At 42.1% G+C, this 20,035-nt stretch overlaps 1 protein-coding gene across 6 annotated transcripts in view; it reads left to right on the top strand.

Moving 5' to 3' along the window:
* The window catches only part of si:ch1073-416j23.1 (rac GTPase-activating protein 1), an 82,471-nt gene that overhangs the window by 24,820 nt on the left and 37,616 nt on the right, over nt 1-20,035 (top strand). For 4 of the 6 annotated variants that reach the window (XM_041806343.1, XM_041806344.1, XM_041806345.1 and 1 more), the window contains exons 5-8: nt 7,933-8,005; nt 8,632-8,721; nt 8,903-9,001; nt 9,248-9,410. In XM_041806343.1, coding sequence (XP_041662277.1) covers nt 7,933-8,005; nt 8,632-8,721; nt 8,903-9,001; nt 9,248-9,410 — 425 coding nt within the window. The remainder of the gene's footprint in view (nt 1-7,932; nt 8,006-8,631; nt 8,722-8,902; nt 9,002-9,247; nt 9,411-20,035) is intronic. The other 2 variants (XM_041806347.1, XM_041806346.1) reach the window with 1 other exon arrangement.

Genomic DNA, 20,035 nt, shown 5'->3' with positions numbered 1-20,035 from the left:
CAGATTAATGTCAATTATTCATTCATTAGTCAGAGTAGTGTGTTTGTAATCAGATTAAAGTCAGGTTATTTTATTCATGATTTAGATTAGTGTTTATAATCAGATTAATGTCAGATTATTTCATTCATGAGTCAGAGTAGTGTGTTTGTAATCAGATTAATGTCAGGTTATTTCATTCATGATTTAGATTAGTGTTTATAATCAGATTAATGTCAGATTATTTCATTCATGAGTCAGATTAGTTTGTTTGTAATGAAGTTAATGTCAGATTATTTCATTCATGATTCAGATTAGTGTTTGTAATCAGATTAATGTCAGATTATTTCATTCATGATTCAGATTAGTGTTTGTAATCAGATTAATGCCAGATTATTTCATTCATGATTCAGATTAGTGTTTGTAATCAGATTAATGTCAGATTATTTCATTGGTGAGTCAGTGTAGTTTGTTTGTAATCAGATTAATGTCAGATTATTTCATTTGTGATTCAGATTAGTTTGTTTGTAATCAGATTAATGTCAGATTATTTCATTCTTGAGTCAGAATTATGTGTTTATCATCAGATTGTCAGATTATTTCATTCATGAGTCAGAGTAGTGTGTTTGTAATCAGATTAATGTCAGATTATTTCATTCATGATTCAGATTAGTGTATTTGTAATCAGATTAATGTCAGATTATTTCATTCATGAGTCAGATTAGTTTGTTTGTGATCAGATTTATGTCAGTTTATTTCATTCGTGATTCAGATTAGTGTTTGTAATCAGATTAATGTCAGATTTTTTCATTCGTGAGTCAGATTAGTGTGTTTGTAATCAGATTAATGTCAGATTATTTCATTCATGAGTCAGAGTAGTGTGTTTTTAATCAGATTAATGTCAGATTATTTCATTTGTGAGTCAGAGTAGTGTGTTTGTAATCAGATTAATGTCAGATTATTCATTCATGAGTCCCATTAGTGTGTTTGTAATGAGATTAATGTCAGATTATTCATTCATGAGTCAGATTAGTGTCTGTGATCAGATTAATGTCAGATTATTTCATTCATGATTCAGATTAGTGTTTGAAATCAGATTAATGTCAGATTATTTCATTCATTAGTCAGATTAGTTTGTTTGTAATCAGATTAATGTCAGATTATTTCATTCATGAGTCACATTAGTTTGTTTGTAATCAGATTAATGTCAGATTATTTCATTCATGATTCAGATTAGTGTTTGTAATCAGATTAATGTCAGATTATTTCATTTATGAGTCAGATTAGTGTGTTTGTAATCAGATTGTCAGATTATTTCATTCTTGAGTCAGAGTTATGTGTTTGTAATCAGATTAATGTCAGATTATTTTATTCATGATTCAGATTACTGTTTGTAATCAGAATAATGTCAGATTATTCATTCATGAGTCAGAGTAGATTGTAATCAAGTTAATGTCAGATTATTTCATTCATGATTCAGATTAGTGTTTGTAATCAGATTAATGTCAGATTATTTCATTCATTAGTCAGATTAGTTTGTTTGTAATCAGATTAATGTCAGATTATTTCATTCATGAGTCCGAGTAGTGTGTTTGTAATCAGATTAATGTCAGATTTTTTCATTCGTGAGTCAGATTAGTGTGTTTGTAATCAGATTAATGTCAGATTATTTCATTCATGAGTCAGAGTAGTGTGTTTGTAATCAGATTAATGTCAGATTATTCATTCATGAGTCAGATTAGTGTCTGTGATCAGATTAATGTCAGATTATTTCATTCATGATTCAGATTAGTGTTTGAAATCAGATTAATGTCAGATTATTTCATTCATTAGTCAGATTAGTTTGTTTGTAATCAGATTAATGTCAGATTATTTCATTCATGAGTCACATTAGTTTGTTTGTAATCAGATTAATGTCAGATTATTTCATTCATGATTCAGATTAGTGTGTTTGTAATCAGATTAATGTCAGATTATTTCATTTATGAGTCAGAGTAGTGTGTTTGTAATCAGAATGGCAGATTATTTCATTCTTGAGTCAGAATTATGTGTTTGTAATCAGATTAATGTCAGATAATTTAATTCATGATTCAGATTAGTGTTTGTAATCAGAATAATGTCAGATTATTCATTCATGAGTCAGAGTAGATTGTAATCAAGTTAATGTCAGATTATTTCATTCATGATTCAGATTAGTGTTTGTAATCAGATTAATGTCAGATTATTTCATTCATTAGTCAGATTAGTTTGTTTGTAATCAGATTAATGTCAGATTATTTCATTCATGAGTCAGAGTAGTGTGTTTGTAATCAGATTAATGTCAGATTATTTCATTCATGAGTCAGAGTAGTGTGTTTGTAATCAGATTAATGTCAGATTATTTCTTTCATGAGTCAGAGTAGTTTGTTTGTAATTAGATTAATGTCAGATTAATCGTTCATGAGTCAGAGTAGTTTAGTTTTAATGGGGTTAATGTCAGATTGTTTCATTCATGATTCAGATTAGGTGTTGTGATCAGATTAATGTCAGTTATTTCATTCATGATTCACATTAATGGCTGTAATCAGATTAATGTCAGATTATTTCATTCATGAGTCAGAGTAGTGTGTTTGTAATCAGATTAATGTCAGATTATTTCATTTATGATTCAGATTAGTGTTTGTAATCAGATTTATGTCAGATTATTTCATTCATGAGTCACATTAGTTTGTTTGTAATCAGATTAATGTCAGATTATTTCATTCATGATTCAGATTAGTGTTTGTAATCAGATTAATGTCAGATTATTTCATTTATGAGTCAGATTAGTGTGTTTGTAATCAGATTGTCAGATTATTTCATTCTTGAGTCAGAGTTATGTGTTTGTAATCAGATTAATGTCAGATTATTTTATTCATGATTCAGATTAGTTGGTTGTAATGAGATTAATGTCAGATTATTTCATTCATGATTCAGATTAGTGTTTGTGATCAGATTAATGTCAGATTATTTCATTCATGATTCAGATTAGTGTTTGAAATCAGATTAATGTCAGATTATTTCATTCATTAGTCAGATTAGTTTGTTTGTAATCAGATTAATGTCAGATTATTTCATTCATGAGTCACATTAGTTTGTTTGTAATCAGATTAATGTCAGATTATTTCATTCATGATTCAGATTAGTGTTTGTAATCAGATTAATGTCAGATTATTTCATTTATGAGTCAGAGTAGTGTGTTTGTAATCAGAATGGCAGATTATTTCATTCTTGAGTCAGAATTATGTGTTTGTAATCAGATTAATGTCAGATAATTTAATTCATGATTCAGATTAGTGTTTGTAATCAGATTAATGTCAGATTATTCATTCATGAGTCAGAGTAGATTGTAATCAAGTTAATGTCAGATTATTTCATTCATGATTCAGATTAGTGTTTGTAATCAGATTAATGTCAGATTATTTCATTCCTGAGTCAGAATTATGTGTTTATCATCAGATTGTCAGATTATTTCATTCATGAGTCAGAGTAGTGTGTTTGTAATCAGATTAATGTCAGATTATTTCATTCATGATTCAGATTAGTGTATTTATAATCAGATTAATGTCAGATTATTTCATTCATGAGTCAGATTAGTTTGTTTGTGATCAGATTTATGTCAGTTTATTTCATTCGTGATTCAGATTAGTGTTTGTAATCAGATTAATGTCAGATTTTTTCATTCGTGAGTCAGATTAGTGTGTTTGTAATCAGATTAATGTCAGATTATTACATTCATGAGTCAGAGTAGTGTGTTTGTAATCAGATTAATGTCAGATTATTTCATTTGTGAGTCAGAGTAGTGTGTTTGTAATCAGATTAATGTCAGATTATTCATTCATGAGTCCCATTAGTGTGTTTGTAATGAGATTAATGTCAGATTATTCATTCGTGAGTCAGATTAGTGTTTGTGATCAGATTAATGTCAGATTATTTCATTCATGATTCAGATTAGTGTTTGAAATCAGATTAATGTCAGATTATTTCATTCATTAGTCAGATTAGTTTGTTTGTAATCAGATTAATGTCAGATTATTTCATTCATGAGTCACATTAGTTTGTTTGTATTCAGATTAATGTCAGATTATTTCATTCATGATTCAGATTAGTGTTTGTAATCAGATTAATGTCAGATTATTTCATTTATGAGTCAGAGTAGTGTGTTTGTAATCAGAATGGCAGATTATTTCATTCATGAGTCAGAGTAGTGTGTTTGTAATCAGATTAATGTCAGATTATTCACTCATGAGTCAGAGTAGTGTGTTTGTAATCAGATTAATGTCAGGTTATTTCATTCATGATTTAGATTAGTGTTTGTAATCAGATTAATGTCAGATTATTTCATTCATGAGTCAGATTAGTTTGTTTGTAATGAAGTTAATGTCAGATTATTTCATTCATGATTCAGATTAGTGTTTGTAATCAGATTAATGTCAGTTATTTCATTGGTGAGTCAGAGTAGTGTGTTTGTAATCAGATTAATGTCAGATTATTTCATTCATGATTCAGATTAGTGTTTGTAATCAGATTAATGTCAGATTATTTCATTCATGATTCAGATTAGTGTTTGTAATCAGATTAATGCCAGATTATTTCATTCATGATTCAGATTAGTGTTTGTAATCAGATTAATGTCAGATTATTTCATTGGTGAGTCAGTGTAGTTTGTTTGTAATCAGATTAATGTCAGATTATTTCATTCATGAGTCAGAGTAGTGTGTTTGTAATCAGATTAATGTCAGATTATTTCATTCATGATTCAGATTAGTGTATTTGTAATTAGATTAATGTCAGATTATTTCATTCATGAGTCAGATTAGTTTGTTTGTGATCAGATTTATGTCAGTTTATTTCATTCGTGATTCAGATTAGTGTTTGTAATCAGATTAATGTCAGATTTTTTCATTCGTGAGTCAGATTAGTGTGTTTGTAATCAGATTAATGTCAGATTATTTCATTCATGAGTCAGAGTAGTGTGTTTGTAATCAGATTAATGTCAGATTATTTCATTTGTGAGTCAGAGTAGTGTGTTTGTAATCAGATTAATGTCAGATTATTCATTCATGAGTCCCATTAGTGTGTTTGTAATGAGATTAATGTCAGATTATTCATTCATGAGTCAGATTAGTGTCTGTGATCAGATTAATGTCAGATTATTTCATTCATGATTCAGATTAGTGTTTGAAATCAGATTAATGTCAGATTATTTCTTTCATTAGTCAGATTAGTTTGTTTGTAATCAGATTAATGTCAGATTATTTCATTCATGAGTCACATTAGTTTGTTTGTATTCAGATTAATGTCAGATTATTTCATTCATGATTCAGATTAGTGTTTGTAATCAGATTAATGTCAGATTATTTCATTTATGAGTCAGAGTAGTGTGTTTGTAATCAGAATGGCAGATTATTTCATTCTTGAGTCAGAATTATGTGTTTGTAATCAGATTAATGTCAGATAATTTAATTCATGAGTCAGAGTAGATTGTAATCAAGTTAATGTCAGATTATTTCATTCATGATTCAGATTAGTGTTTGTAATCAGATTAATGTCAGATTATTTCATTCATTAGTCAGATTAGTTTGTTTGTAATCAGATTAATGTCAGATTATTTCATTCATGAGTCAGAGTAGTGTGTTTGTAATCAGATTAATGTCAGATTATTCATTCATGAGTCAGAGTAGTGTGTTTGTAATCAGATTAATGTCAGATTATTTCATTCATGAGTCAGAGTAGTGTGTTTGTAATCAGATTAATGTCAGATTATTTCTTTCATGAGTCAGAGTAGTTTGTTTGTAATTAGATTAATGTCAGATTAATCGTTCATGAGTCAGAGTAGTTTAGTTTTAATGGGGTTAATATCAGATTGTTTCATTCATGATTCAGATTAGGTGTTGTGATCAGATTAATGTCAGTTATTTCATTCATGATTCACATTAATGGCTGTAATCAGATTAATGTCAGATTATTTCATTCATGAGTCAGAGTAGTGTTTGTAATCAGATTAATGTTAGATTATTTCATTTATGAGTCAGATTAGTGTGTTTGTAATCAGATTGTCAGATTATTTCATTCTTGAGTCAGAGTTATGTGTTTGTAATCAGATTAATGTCAGATTATTTCTTTCATGATTCAGATTAGTTGGTTGTAATGAGATTAATGTCAGATTATTTCATTCATGATTCAGATTAGTGTTTGTAATCAGATTTATGTCAGATTATTTCATTTATGAGTCAGATTAGTGTGTTTGTAATCAGATTGTCAGATTATTTCATTCTTGAGTCAGAGTTATGTGTTTGTAATCAGATTAATGTCAGATTATTTCATTCATGATTCAGATTAGTGTTTGTAATCAGATTAATGTCAGATTATTTCATTCATGATTCAGATTAGTGTTTGTAATCAGATTAATGTCAGATTATTTCATTCATGATTCAGATTAGTGTTTGTAATCAGATTAATGTCAGATTATTTCATTTATGAGTCAGAGTAGTGTGTTTGTAATCAGATTGTCAGATTATTTCATTCTTGAGTCAGAGTTATGTGTTTGTAATCAGATTAATGTCAGATTATTTCATTCATGATTCAGATTAGTTGGTTGTAATGAGATTAATGTCAGATTATTTCATTCATGATTCAGATTAGTGTTTGTAATCAGATTTATGTCAGATTATTTCATTCATGAGTCACATTAGTTTGTTTGTAATCAGATTAATGTCAGATTATTTCATTCATGATTCAGATTAGTGTTTGTAATCAGATTAATGTCAGATTATTTCATTTATGAGTCAGATTAGTGTGTTTGTAATCAGATTGTCAGATTATTTCATTCTTGAGTCAGAGTTATGTGTTTGTAATCAGATCAATGTCAGATTATTTCATTCCTGAGTCAGAATTATGTGTTTATCATCAGATTGTCAGATTATTTCATTCATGAGTCAGAGTAGTGTGTTTGTAATCAGATTAATGTCAGATTATTTCATTCATGATTCAGATTAGTGTATTTGTAATCAGATTGTCAGATTATTTCATTCTTGAGTCAGAGTTATGTGTTTGTAATCAGATTAATGTCAGATTATTTCATTCATGATTCAGATTAGTTGGTTGTAATCAGATCAATGTCAGATTATTTCATTCATGATTCAGATTAGTGTTTGTAATCAGATTTATGTCAGATTATTTCATTTATGAGTCAGATTAGTGTGTTTGTAATCAGATTGTCAGATTATTTCATTCTTGAGTCAGAGTTATGTGTTTGTAATCAGATTAATGTCAGATTATTTCATTCATGATTCAGATTAGTTGGTTGTAATGAGATTAATGTCAGATTATTTCATTCATGATTCAGATTAGTGTTTGTAATCAGATTTATGTCAGATTATTTCATTCATGAGTCACATTAGTTTGTTTGTAATCAGATTAATGTCAGATTATTTCATTCATGATTCAGATTAGTGTTTGTAATCAGATTAATGTCAGATTATTTCATTTATGAGTCAGATTAGTGTGTTTGTAATCAGATTGTCAGATTATTTCGTTCTTGAGTCAGAGTTATGTGTTTGTAATCAGATCAATGTAAGATTATTTCATTTATGAGTCAGATTAGTGTGTTTGTAATCAGATTGTCAGACTATTTCATTCTTGAGTCAGATTTATGTGTTTGTAATCAGATTAATGTCAGATTATTTCATTCTTGAGTCAGAGTTATGTGTTTGTAATGAGATTAATGTCAGATTATTTCATTCATGATTCAGATTAGTTGGTTGTAATCAGATTAATGTCAGATTTGTCTGCACAGATTTGAACATTCCTAAATCATAATAAAATCTGAATTTTCTGGAAAGACCCGTCCCTATCTTCTGGCCTATTGCCTTGACAGTGCTCCATCTACAGATTTGAACTCATGAATTTTAAGTGGAACCTCTTCTTCCTTCTCAGATTAACAGTGATTGATGAGTCGTCTTTTCTGTCTCATTCTGACATCAGCTACGACCGCACCGATGATGACGTGGTATGTTGGCGAGGATCCATTCTTTACACCACGTTCCAAATTATTATGCAAATGGTATTTTTCTCTGATTTTCTTTAAGTGTTGATGCAAGCAGCAATCAGTATAATTTTCAAGTCATCAACCGTTGGAGCATAATCCAGTTTTTATTGAACAAACCTCCCAATGATAACTATTTTTTTAAATAAAAAAAGCTAAAATGCAGTGTTCCACATTATTATGCACAACAAAGTTTTAAAAGATTTTATAGGTTGTAAAGGACTTAAAATGGTCATTCATTGAATTTGCAACATTAGGAGGTCATATTTACTGAAATCAAAGCTATTTCAATCAAAAAAATCATGTGTTTGTGTGTTTCTGTGGCCTGCTTATTAATGTGGAACGTCCTTCTTCAGTAGTTTTCCTTTAATTGGGCTCACCTGGCAAACTAATGATCACAGGTGTGATTTCAGTGATCCACAGAACCCTGAGACACAAAACCGCCAATGACTTTTACTGAAAAACAAAAACTGAATGTTCATGACACTAAAATACAATGTGCATAATACTTTGGAATGCAGTGTAGTGACATTGCTTTATTAGTTTTTCAACTTTCTCCTATTAGAACATTCAATTTATCTTTGTTTCAGGATCTTGACACAACCGTGATCAAACCTCTGAGATCTCGAGTCCGAGAGAAGAGAGTAAGGCCCACCTTTACCTGTCCATCCTCTTTCATGGTGAAACGGCATTCTCCGACATCTTCTAATGTTCTCAGGCATTCTCTGATGTTCTGTAATGTTCTCTAACATCCTCTGATGTCCTCAGGTGTTCTCTGACGTTCCCAGTCATCTCTGACACTCTGGCTGTCTCTGAGGTTCTAGGTATTTTCTGATGTTCTATGGTGTTTTTCTAATGCAGCGCTCATCGATGGGGCCGCCTCTCAGTGTGTCGTTGGGGAAGCGTGGGCGGGGCGGGAACACTTCTGTGGAGCTGCTGGAGAGAAAAACTGTGGAGAAGGTAAACAGTCATCAGTGGTTCAAATAGGTAAGATGAGAAAAGGTCTAAAAAGACTGTGGGCTCCATCGCTAAGAGCCTATCACTTTAGTGTCTCATAAAAATTCTTAATCTGAGAGGATCCCTGACTGAACAGAACGTCAGTGAGTTTTTGAGAGCATCTATATGATGACCAGAAGAAGAAAAAGCTGTCAAAGTTTGGAGTTCTTTAGTCATCTTTAAAAGGACTGCATTAATGTTTACCATCAGGAGGTGGAGACGATTGTGAAAGCATCGGTGACAGCTCCAGAGTCTGGCAGCCTGATCCACATGGTGGTTGGAATCACTCAGGAGACGCTGGAGAACCCAGAGAACCAAGAGAGCCTGACCCCAAATGTAAACCAGGAGCATGCGCTGTCACTGGGAGGAGCAGGTGAAATTCATTAGATAAATAGTCTTTGACAACACTCTGATCAGGAGGCACTCTGACCAGGAGACATTCTGACCAGGAGACACTCTGACCAGGAGATGCTCTGACCAGGAGACACTCTGATCGGGAGACACTCTGACCAGTAGATGCTCTGACCAGAAGACGCTCTGACGAGGAGACACTCTGACAAGGAGACACTCTGACCAGGAGACACTCTGACCAGTAGATGCTCTGACCAGGAGACACTCTGACCAGTAGATGCTCTGACCAGGAGACAATCTGATCGGGAAACACTCTGACCAGGAGACACTCTGACCAGGAGTAACTCTGATCAGGCGACACTCTGACCAGGAGTAACTCTGATCAGACGACATTCTGACCAGGAGACAATCTGACCAGGAGACACTCTGACCAGGCGACACTCTGACCAGGATACACTCTGACCAGGAAACACTCTGACCAGGAGACACTCTGACCAGGAGACACTCTGATCAGTAAACACTCTTATTTGGACACTCTGACCAGGAGACGCTCTGACCAGGAGACACTCTGACCAGTAGACACTCTGACCAGGAGTAACTCTGATCAGGAAACACTCTAATTTAGACACTCTGACCAGGAGACGCTCTGACCAGGAGACGCTCTGACCAGGAGACACTCTGACCAGTAGATGCTCTGACCAGGAGACACTCTGACCAGTAGATGCTCTGATCAGGAGACACTCTGACCAGGTGACATTCTGACCAGGAGACACTCTGACCAGTAGACGCTCTGACCAGGAGACACTCTGATCGGGAAACACTCTGACCAGGAGACACTCTGACCAGGAGTAACACTGATCAGACGACATTCTGACCAGGAGACAATCTGACCAGGAGACACTCTGATCAGGCGACACTCTGACCAGGAGACACTCTGACCAGGAGACACTCTGACCAGGAGACACTATCACCAGGAGACACTCTGACCAGGAGTAACTCTGATCAGGAAACACTCTAATTGTGAGTAACTCTGATCAGACGATGCTCTGACCAGGAGACACTCTGACTAGGAGACACTCTGACCAGTAGATGCTCTGATCAGGAGACGCTCTGACCAGGAGACATTCTGACCAGGAGACACTCTGACCAGTAGATGCTCTGACCAGTAGATGCTCTGACCAGGAGACACTCTGATCGGGAAACACTCTGACCAGGAGACACTCTGACCAGGAGTAACACTGATCAGACGACATTCTGACCAGGAGACAATCTGACCAGGAGACACTCTAATTTGGACACTCTGACCAGGGGACACTCTGACCAGGAGACACTCTGACCAGGAGTAACTCTGACCAGGAGACATTCTGACCAGGAGACACTCTGACCAGGAGATGCTCTGACCAGGAGACACTCTGATCGGGAGACACTCTGACCAGTAGATGCTCTGACCAGAAGACGCTCTGACGAGGAGACACTCTGACAAGGAGACACTCTGACCAGGAGACACTCTGACCAGTAGATGCTCTGACCAGGAGACACTCTGACCAGTAGATGCTCTGACCAGGAGACAATCTGACCGGGAAACACTCTGACCAGGAGACACTCTGACCAGGAGTAACTCTGATCAGGCGACACTCTGACCAGGAGTAACTCTGATCAGACGACATTCTGACCAGGAGACAATCTGACCAGGAGACACTCTGACCAGGCGACACTCTGACCAGGATACACTCTGACCAGGAAACACTCTGACCAGGAGACACTCTGACCAGGAGACACTCTGATCAGTAAACACTCTTATTTGGACACTCTGACCAGGAGACGCTCTGACCAGGAGACACTCTGACCAGTAGACACTCTGACCAGGAGTAACTCTGATCAGGAAACACTCTAATTTAGACACTCTGACCAGGAGACGCTCTGACCAGGAGACGCTCTGACCAGGAGACACTCTGACCAGTAGATGCTCTGACCAGGAGACACTCTGACCAGTAGATGCTCTGATCAGGAGACACTCTGACCAGGTGACATTCTGACCAGGAGACACTCTGACCAGTAGATGCTCTGACCAGGAGACACTCTGATCGGGAAACACTCTGACCAGGAGACACTCTGACCAGGAGTAACACTGATCAGACGACATTCTGACCAGGAGACAATCTGACCAGGAGACACTCTGATCAGGCGACACTCTGACCAGGAGACACTCTGACCAGGAGACACTCTGACCAGGAGACACTATCACCAGGAGACACTCTGACCAGGAGTAACTCTGATCAGGAAACACTCTAATTGTGAGTAACTCTGATCAGACGATGCTCTGACCAGGAGACACTCTGACTAGGAGACACTCTGACCAGTAGATGCTCTGATCAGGAGACGCTCTGACCAGGAGACATTCTGACCAGGAGACACTCTGACCAGTAGATGCTCTGACCAGTAGATGCTCTGACCAGGAGACACTCTGATCGGGAAACACTCTGACCAGGAGACACTCTGACCAGGAGTAACACTGATCAGACGACATTCTGACCAGGAGACAATCTGACCAGGAGACACTCTGATCAGGCGACACTCTGACCAGGAGACACTCTGACCAGGAGACACTCTGACCAGGAGACACTCTGACCAGGAGTAACTCTGATCAGGAAACACTCTAATTGTGAGTAACTCTGATCAGACGATGCTCTGACCAGGAGACACTCTGACTAGGAGACACTCTGACCAGTAGATGCTCTGATCAGGAGACGCTCTGACCAGGAGACATTCTGACCAGGAGACACTCTGACCAGTAGATGCTCTGACCAGGAGACACTCTAATTTGGACACTCTGACCAGGGGACACTCTGACCAGGAGACACTCTGACCAGGAGTAACTCTGATCAGGCGACGCTCTGACCAGGAGACACTCTGACCAGGAGACGCTCTGACCAGGAGACGCTCTGACCAGGAGACACTTTGACCAGGAGATACTCTGACCAGTAGATGCTCTGACCAGGAGACACTCTAATTTGGACACTCTGACCAGGGGACACTCTGACCAGGAGACACTCTGACCAGGAGTAACTCTGACCAGGAGACACTCTGACCAGGAGACATTCTGACCAGGAGACACTCTCACCAGGAAACACTCTGACCAGGAGACACTCTGACCAGGAGTAACTTTGATCAGGAAAAACTCTAATTTGGACACTCTGACCAAGAGACGTTCTGACCAGGAGACGCTCTGACCAGGAGACACTCTGACCAGGAGATACTCTGACCAGGAGTAACTCTGATCAGGCGACACTCTGACCAGGAGTAACTCTGATCAGACGACACTCTGACCAGGAGACACTCTGACCAGGAGTAACTCTGATCAGGCGACACTCTGACCAGGATACACTCTGACCAGGAGACACTCTGATCAGGCGACACTCTGACCAGGAGTAACTCTGACCAGGCGACACTCTGACCAGGAGACACTCTGACCAGTAGACGCTCTGACCAGGAGACACTCTGACCAGGAGACGCTCTGACCAGGAGACACTCTGACCAGGAGATACTCTGACCAGGAGACACTCTGACCAGGAGACACTCTGACCAGGAAACACTCTAATTTGGACACTCTGACCAGGAAACACTCTGACCAGGAGACACTCTGATCAGGAAACACTCTAATTTGGACACTCTGACCAGGAGACGCTCTGACCAGGAGACGCTCTGACCAGGAGACGCTCTGACCAGGAGACACTCTGACCAGGAGACACTCTGATCAGACGACACTCTGACCAGGAGACACTCTGACCAGGAATAGCTCTGATCAGGCGACACTCTGACCAGGGGACACTCTGACCAGGAGTAACTCTGATCAGGCGACACTCTGACCAGGAGTAACTCTGATCAGACGACACTCTGACCAGGAGACACTCTGACCAGGAATAGCTCTGATCAGGCGACACTCTGACCAGGGGACACTCTGACCAGGAGTAACTCTGATCAGGCGACACTCTGACCAGGACACACTCTGATCAGGAAACACTCTAATTTGGACACTCTGACCAGGAAACACTCTGACCAGGAGACACTCTGATCAGGAAACACTCTAATTTGGACACTCTGACCAGGAGACGCTCTGACCAGGAGACGCTCTGACCAGGAGACACTCTGACCAGGAGACACTCTGACCAGGAGACACTCTGACCAGGAGACACTCTGACCAGGAATAGCTCTGATCAGGCGACACTCTGACCAGGGGACACTCTGACCAGGAGTAACTCTGATCAGGCGACACTCTGACCAGGAGTAACTCTGATCAGACGACACTCTGACCAGGAGACACTCTGACCAGGAATAGCTCTGATCAGGCGACACTCTGACCAGGGGACACTCTGACCAGGAGTAACTCTGATCAGGCGACACTCTGACCAGAAGTAACTCTGACCAGGAGTAACTCTGACCAGGCGACACTCTGACCAGGAGACACTCTGACCAGGAGACACTCTGACCAGGAGACACTCTGACCAGGAGTAAATCTGATCAGGCGACACTCTGACCAGGAGACACTCTGACCAGGAGATACTCTGACCAGGAGATACTCTGACCAGGAGTACCTCTGATCAGGCGACACTCTGACCAGGAGACACTCTGACCAGGAGACACTCTGACCAGGAGACACTCTGACCATGAGACACTCTGACCAGGAGACACTCTGACCAGGAGACACTCTGACCAGGAGACACTCTCACCAGGAAACACTCTGACCAGGAGACACTCTGACCAGGAGTAACTTTGATCAGGAAACACTCTAATTTGGACACTCTGACCAAGAGACGTTCTGACCAGGAGACGCTCTGACCAGGAGACACTCTGACCAGGAGATACTCTGACCAGGAGTAACTCTGATCAGGCGACACTCTGACCAGGAGTAACTCTGATCAGACGACACTCTGACCAGGAGACACTCTGACCAGGAGTAACTCTGACCAGGCGACACTCTGACCAGGAGACACTCAGACCAGGAGACACTCTGACCAGGAGACACTCTGACTAGGAGACACTCTGACCAGGAAACACTCTGACCAGGAGTAAATCTGATCAGGCGACACTCTGACCAGGAGATACTCTGACCAGGAGACACTCTGACCAGGAAACACTCTGACCAGGAGACACTCTGACTAGGAGACACTATGATCAGGAAACACTCTTATTTGGACACTCTGACCAGGAGACGCTCTGACCAGGAGACACTCTGACCAGGAGACACTCTGACCAGGAGTAACTCTGATCAGGAAACACTCTAATTTAGACACTCTGACCAGGAGACGCTCTGACCAGGAGACACTCTGACCAGTAGATGCTCTGACCAGGAGACACTCTGACCAGTAGATGCTCTGATCAGTAGACACTCTGACCAGGAGACATTCTGACCAGGAGACACTCTGACCAGTAGATGCTCTGACCAGGAGACACTCTGATCGGGAAACACTCTGACCAGGAGACACTCTGACCAGGAGTACCTCTGATCAGACGACATTCTGACCAGGAGACAATCTGACCAGGAGACGCTCTGATCAGGCGACACTCTGACCAGGAGACACTCTGACCAGGAGACACTCTGACCAGGAGTAACTCTGATCAGGAAACACTCTAATTGTGAGTAACTCTGATCAGACGATGCTCTGACCAGGAGACACTCTGACTAGGAGACACTCTGACCAGTAGATGCTCTGACCAGGAGACACTCTGATCGGGAAACACTCTGACCAGGAGACACTCTGACCAGGAGTAACTCTGATCCGGCGACACTCTGACCAGGAGTAACTCTGATCAGACGACATTCTGACCAGGAGACAATCTGCCCAGGAGACACTCTGACCAGGAGACACTCTGACCAGGAGACGCTCTGACCAGGAGACGCTCTGACCAGGAGACACTCTGACCAGGAGACACTCTAATTTGGACACTCTGACCAGGGGACACTCTGACCAGGAGACACTCTGACCAGGAGTAACTCTGATCAGGCGACACTCTGACCAGGAGACACTCTGACCAGGAAACACTCTAATTTGGACACTCTGACCAGGAAACACTCTGACCAGGAGACACTCTGATCAGGAAACACTCTAATTTGGACACTCTGACCAGGAGACGCTCTGACCAGGAGACACTCTGACCAGGAGACACTCTGACCAGGAGACACTCTGATCAGACGACACTCTGACCAGGAGACACTCTGACCAGGAATAGCTCTGATCAGGCAACACTCTGACCAGGGGACACTCTGACCAGGAGTAACTCTGATCAGGCGACACTCTGACCAGGAGTAACTCTGATCAGACGACACTCTGACCAGGAGACACTCTGACCAGGAATAGCTCTGATCAGGCGACACTCTGACCAGGGGACACTCTGACCAGGAGTAACTCTGATCAGGCGACACTCTGACCAGGAGTAACTCTGACCAGGAGTAACTTTGATCAGGAAACGCTCTAATGTGGACACTCTGACCAAGAGACGTTCTGACCAGGAGACGCTCTGACCAGGAGACACTCTGACCAGGAGATACTCTGACCAGGAGTAACTCTGATCAGGCGACACTCTGACCAGGAGTAACTCTGATCAGACGACACTCTGACCAGGAGACACTCTGACCAGGAGTAACTCTGATCAGGCGACACTCTGACCAGGAGTAACTCTGACCAGGCGACACTCTGACCAGGAGACACTCAGACCAGGAGACACTCTGACCAGGAGACACTCTGACTAGGAGACACTCTGACCAGGAAACACTCTGACCAGGAGTAAATCTGATCAGGCGACACTCTGACCAGGAGATACTCTGACCAGGAGACACTCTGACCAGGAAACACTCTGACCAGGAGACACTCTGACTAGGAGACACTATGATCAGGAAACACTCTTATTTGGACACTCTGACCAGGAGACGCTCTGACCAGGAGACACTCTGACCAGGAGACACTCTGACCAGGAGTAACTCTGATCAGGAAACACTCTAATTTAGACACTCTGACCAGGAGACGCTCTGACCAGGAGAGGCTCTGACCAGGAGACACTCTGACCAGTAGATGCTCTGACCAGGAGACACTCTGACCAGTAGATGCTCTGATCAGTAGACACTCTGACCAGGAGACATTCTGACCAGGAGACACTCTGACCGGTAGATGCTCTGACCAGGAGTAACTCTGATCAGACGACACTCTGACCAGGAGACACTCTGACCAGGAATAGCTCTGATCAGGCGACACTCTGACCAGGGGACACTCTGACCAGGAGTAACTCTGATCAGGCGACACTCTGACCAGAAGTAACTCTGACCAGGAGTAACTCTGACCAGGCGACACTCTGACCAGGAGACACTCTGACCAGGAGACACTCTGACCAGGAGACACTCTGACCAGGAGTAAATCTGATCAGGCGACACTCTGACCAGGAGACACTCTGACCAGGAGATACTCTGACCAGGAGATACTCTGACCAGGAGTACCTCTGATCAGGCGACACTCTGACCAGGAGACACTCTGACCAGGAGACACTCTGACCAGGAGACACTCTGACCATGAGACACTCTGACCAGGAGACACTCTGACCAGGAGACACTCTGACCAGGAGACACTCTGACCAGGAAACACTCTGACCAGGAGACACTCTGACTAGGGAGTAACTTTGATCAGGAAACACTCTAATTTGGACACTCTGACCAAGAGACGTTCTGACCAGGAGACCCTCTGACCAGGAGACACTCTGACCAGGAGACACTCTGACCAGGAGTAACTCTGATCAGGCGACACTCTGACCAGGAGTAACTCTGATCAGACGACACTCTGACCAGGAGACACTCTGACCAGGAGTAACTCTGACCAGGCGACACTCTGACCAGGAGACACTCAGACCAGGAGACACTCTGACCAGGAGACACTCTGACTAGGAGACACTCTGACCAGGAAACACTCTGACCAGGAGTAAATCTGATCAGGCGACACTCTGACCAGGAGACACTCTGACCAGGAGACACTCTGACCAGGAGACACTCTGACCAGGAGACACTCTGACCAGGAAACACTCTGATCAGGAAACACTCTAATTTAGACACTCTGACCAGGAGACGCTCTGACCAGGAGACACTCTGACCAGTAGACACTCTGACCAGGAGTAACTCTGATCAGGAAACACTCTAATTTAGACACTCTGACCAGGAGACGCTCTGACCAGGAGACACTCTGACCAGTAGATGCTCTGACCAGGAGACACTCTGACCAGTAGATGCTCTGATCAGTAGACACTCTGACCAGGAGACATTCTGACCAGGAGACACTCTGACCAGTAGATGCTCTGACCAGGAGACACTCTGATCGGGAAACACTCTGACCAGGAGACACTCTGACCAGGAGTACCTCTGATCAGACGACATTCTGACCAGGAGACACTCTGACCAGGAGACCCTCTGAGCAGGAGACACTCGGACCAGGAGACACTCTGACCAGTAGTCACTCTCATCAGGATACTCTCTACTGCGTAGTTACTCTGATCAGTAGATTCACTGACCAGGAGACACTCTGACTAGGAGACACTCTGACCAGTAGATGCTCTGACCAGGAGACACTCTGATCGGGAAACACTCTGACCAGGAGACACTCTGACCAGGAGTAACTCTGATCCGGCGACACTCTGACCAGGAGTAACTCTGATCAGACGACATTCTGACCAGGAGACAATCTGCCCAGGAGACACTCTGACCAGGAGACACTCTGACCAGGAGACACTCTGACCAGGAGACACTCTGACCAGGAGACACTCTGACCAGGAGACACTCTGACCAGGAGACACTCTGACCAGGAGACACTCTGACCAGGAGACACTCTGACCAGGAGTAACTCTGATCAGGCGACACTCTGACCAGGAGACACTCTGACCAGGAAACACTCTAATTTGGACACTCTGACCAGGAAACACTCTGACCAGGAGACACTCTGATCAGGAAACACTCTAATTTGGACACTCTGACCAGGAGACGCTCTGACCAGGAGACACTCTGACCAGGAGACACTCTGACCAGGAGACACTCTGACCAGGAGACACTCTGACCAGGAGACACTCTGACCAGGAGACACTCTGACCAGGAGACACTCTGACCAGGAGACACTCTGACCAGGAGTAACTCTGATCAGGCGACACTCTGACCAGGAGTAACTCTGATCAGACGACACTCTGACCAGGAGACACTCTGACCAGGAATAGCTCTGATCAGGCGACACTCTGACCAGGGGACACTCTGACCAGGAGTAACTCTGATCAGGCGACACTCTGACCAGGAGTAACTCTGACCAGGAGTAACTTTGATCAGGAAACGCTCTAATTTGGACACTCTGACCAAGAGACGTTCTGACCAGGAGACGCTCTGACCAGGAGACACTCTGACCAGGAGATACTCTGACCAGGAGTAACTCTGATCAGGCGACACTCTGACCAGGAGTAACTCTGATCAGACGACATTCTGACCAGGAGACACTCTGACCAGGAGTAACTCTGATCAGGCGACACTCTGACCAGGAGTAACTCTGACCAGGCGACACTCTGACCAGGAGACACTCAGACCAGGAGACACTCTGACCAGGAGACACTCTGACTAGGAGACACTCTGACCAGGAAACACTCTGACCAGGAGTAAATCTGATCAGGCGACACTCTGACCAGGAGATACTCTGACCAGGAGACACTCTGACCAGGAAACACTCTGACCAGGAGACACTCTGACTAGGAGACACTATGATCAGGAAACACTCTTATTTGGACACTCTGACCAGGAGACGCTCTGACCAGGAGACACTCTGACCAGGAGACACTCTGACCAGGAGTAACTCTGATCAGGAAACACTCTAATTTAGACACTCTGACCAGGAGACGCTCTGACCAGGAGAGGCTCTGACCAGGAGACACTCTGACCAGTAGATGCTCTGACCAGGAGACACTCTGACCAGTAGATGCTCTGATCAGTAGACACTCTGACCAGGAGACATTCTGACCAGGAGACACTCTGACCGGTAGATGCTCTGACCAGGAGACACTCTGATCGGGAAACACTCTGACCAGGAGACACTCTGACCAGGAGTACCTCTGATCAGACGACATTCTGACCAGTAGACAATCTGACCAGGAGACGCTCTGATCAGGCGACACTCTGACCAGGAGACACTCTGACCAGGAGACACTCTGACCAGGAGTAACTCTGATCAGGAAACACTCTAATTGTGAGTAACTCTGATCAGACGATGCTCTGACCAGGAGACACTCTGACTAGGAGACACTCTGACCAGTAGATGCTCTGACCAGGAGACACTCTGATCGGGAAACACTCTGACCAGGAGACACTCTGACCAGGAGTAACTCTGATCCGGCGACACTCTGACCAGGAGTAACTCTGATCAGACGACACTCTGACCAGGAGACACTCTGACCAGGAGTAACTCTGATCAGGCGACACTCTGACCAGGAGTAACTCTGACCAGGCGACACTCTGACCAGGAGACACTCAGACCAGGAGACACTCTGACCAGGAGACACTCTGACTAGGAGACACTCTGACCAGGAAACACTCTGACCAGGAGTAAATCTGATCAGGCGACACTCTGACCAGGAGATACTCTGACC

The sequence above is a fragment of the Cheilinus undulatus genome, linkage group 15 (assembly GCF_018320785.1).
Source record: "Cheilinus undulatus linkage group 15, ASM1832078v1, whole genome shotgun sequence".
Classification (NCBI taxonomy): domain Eukaryota; kingdom Metazoa; phylum Chordata; class Actinopteri; order Labriformes; family Labridae; genus Cheilinus; species Cheilinus undulatus.
The sequence above is the reverse complement of the archived record's forward strand: the minus strand, read 5'-3'. Positions and strand labels throughout refer to the sequence as shown.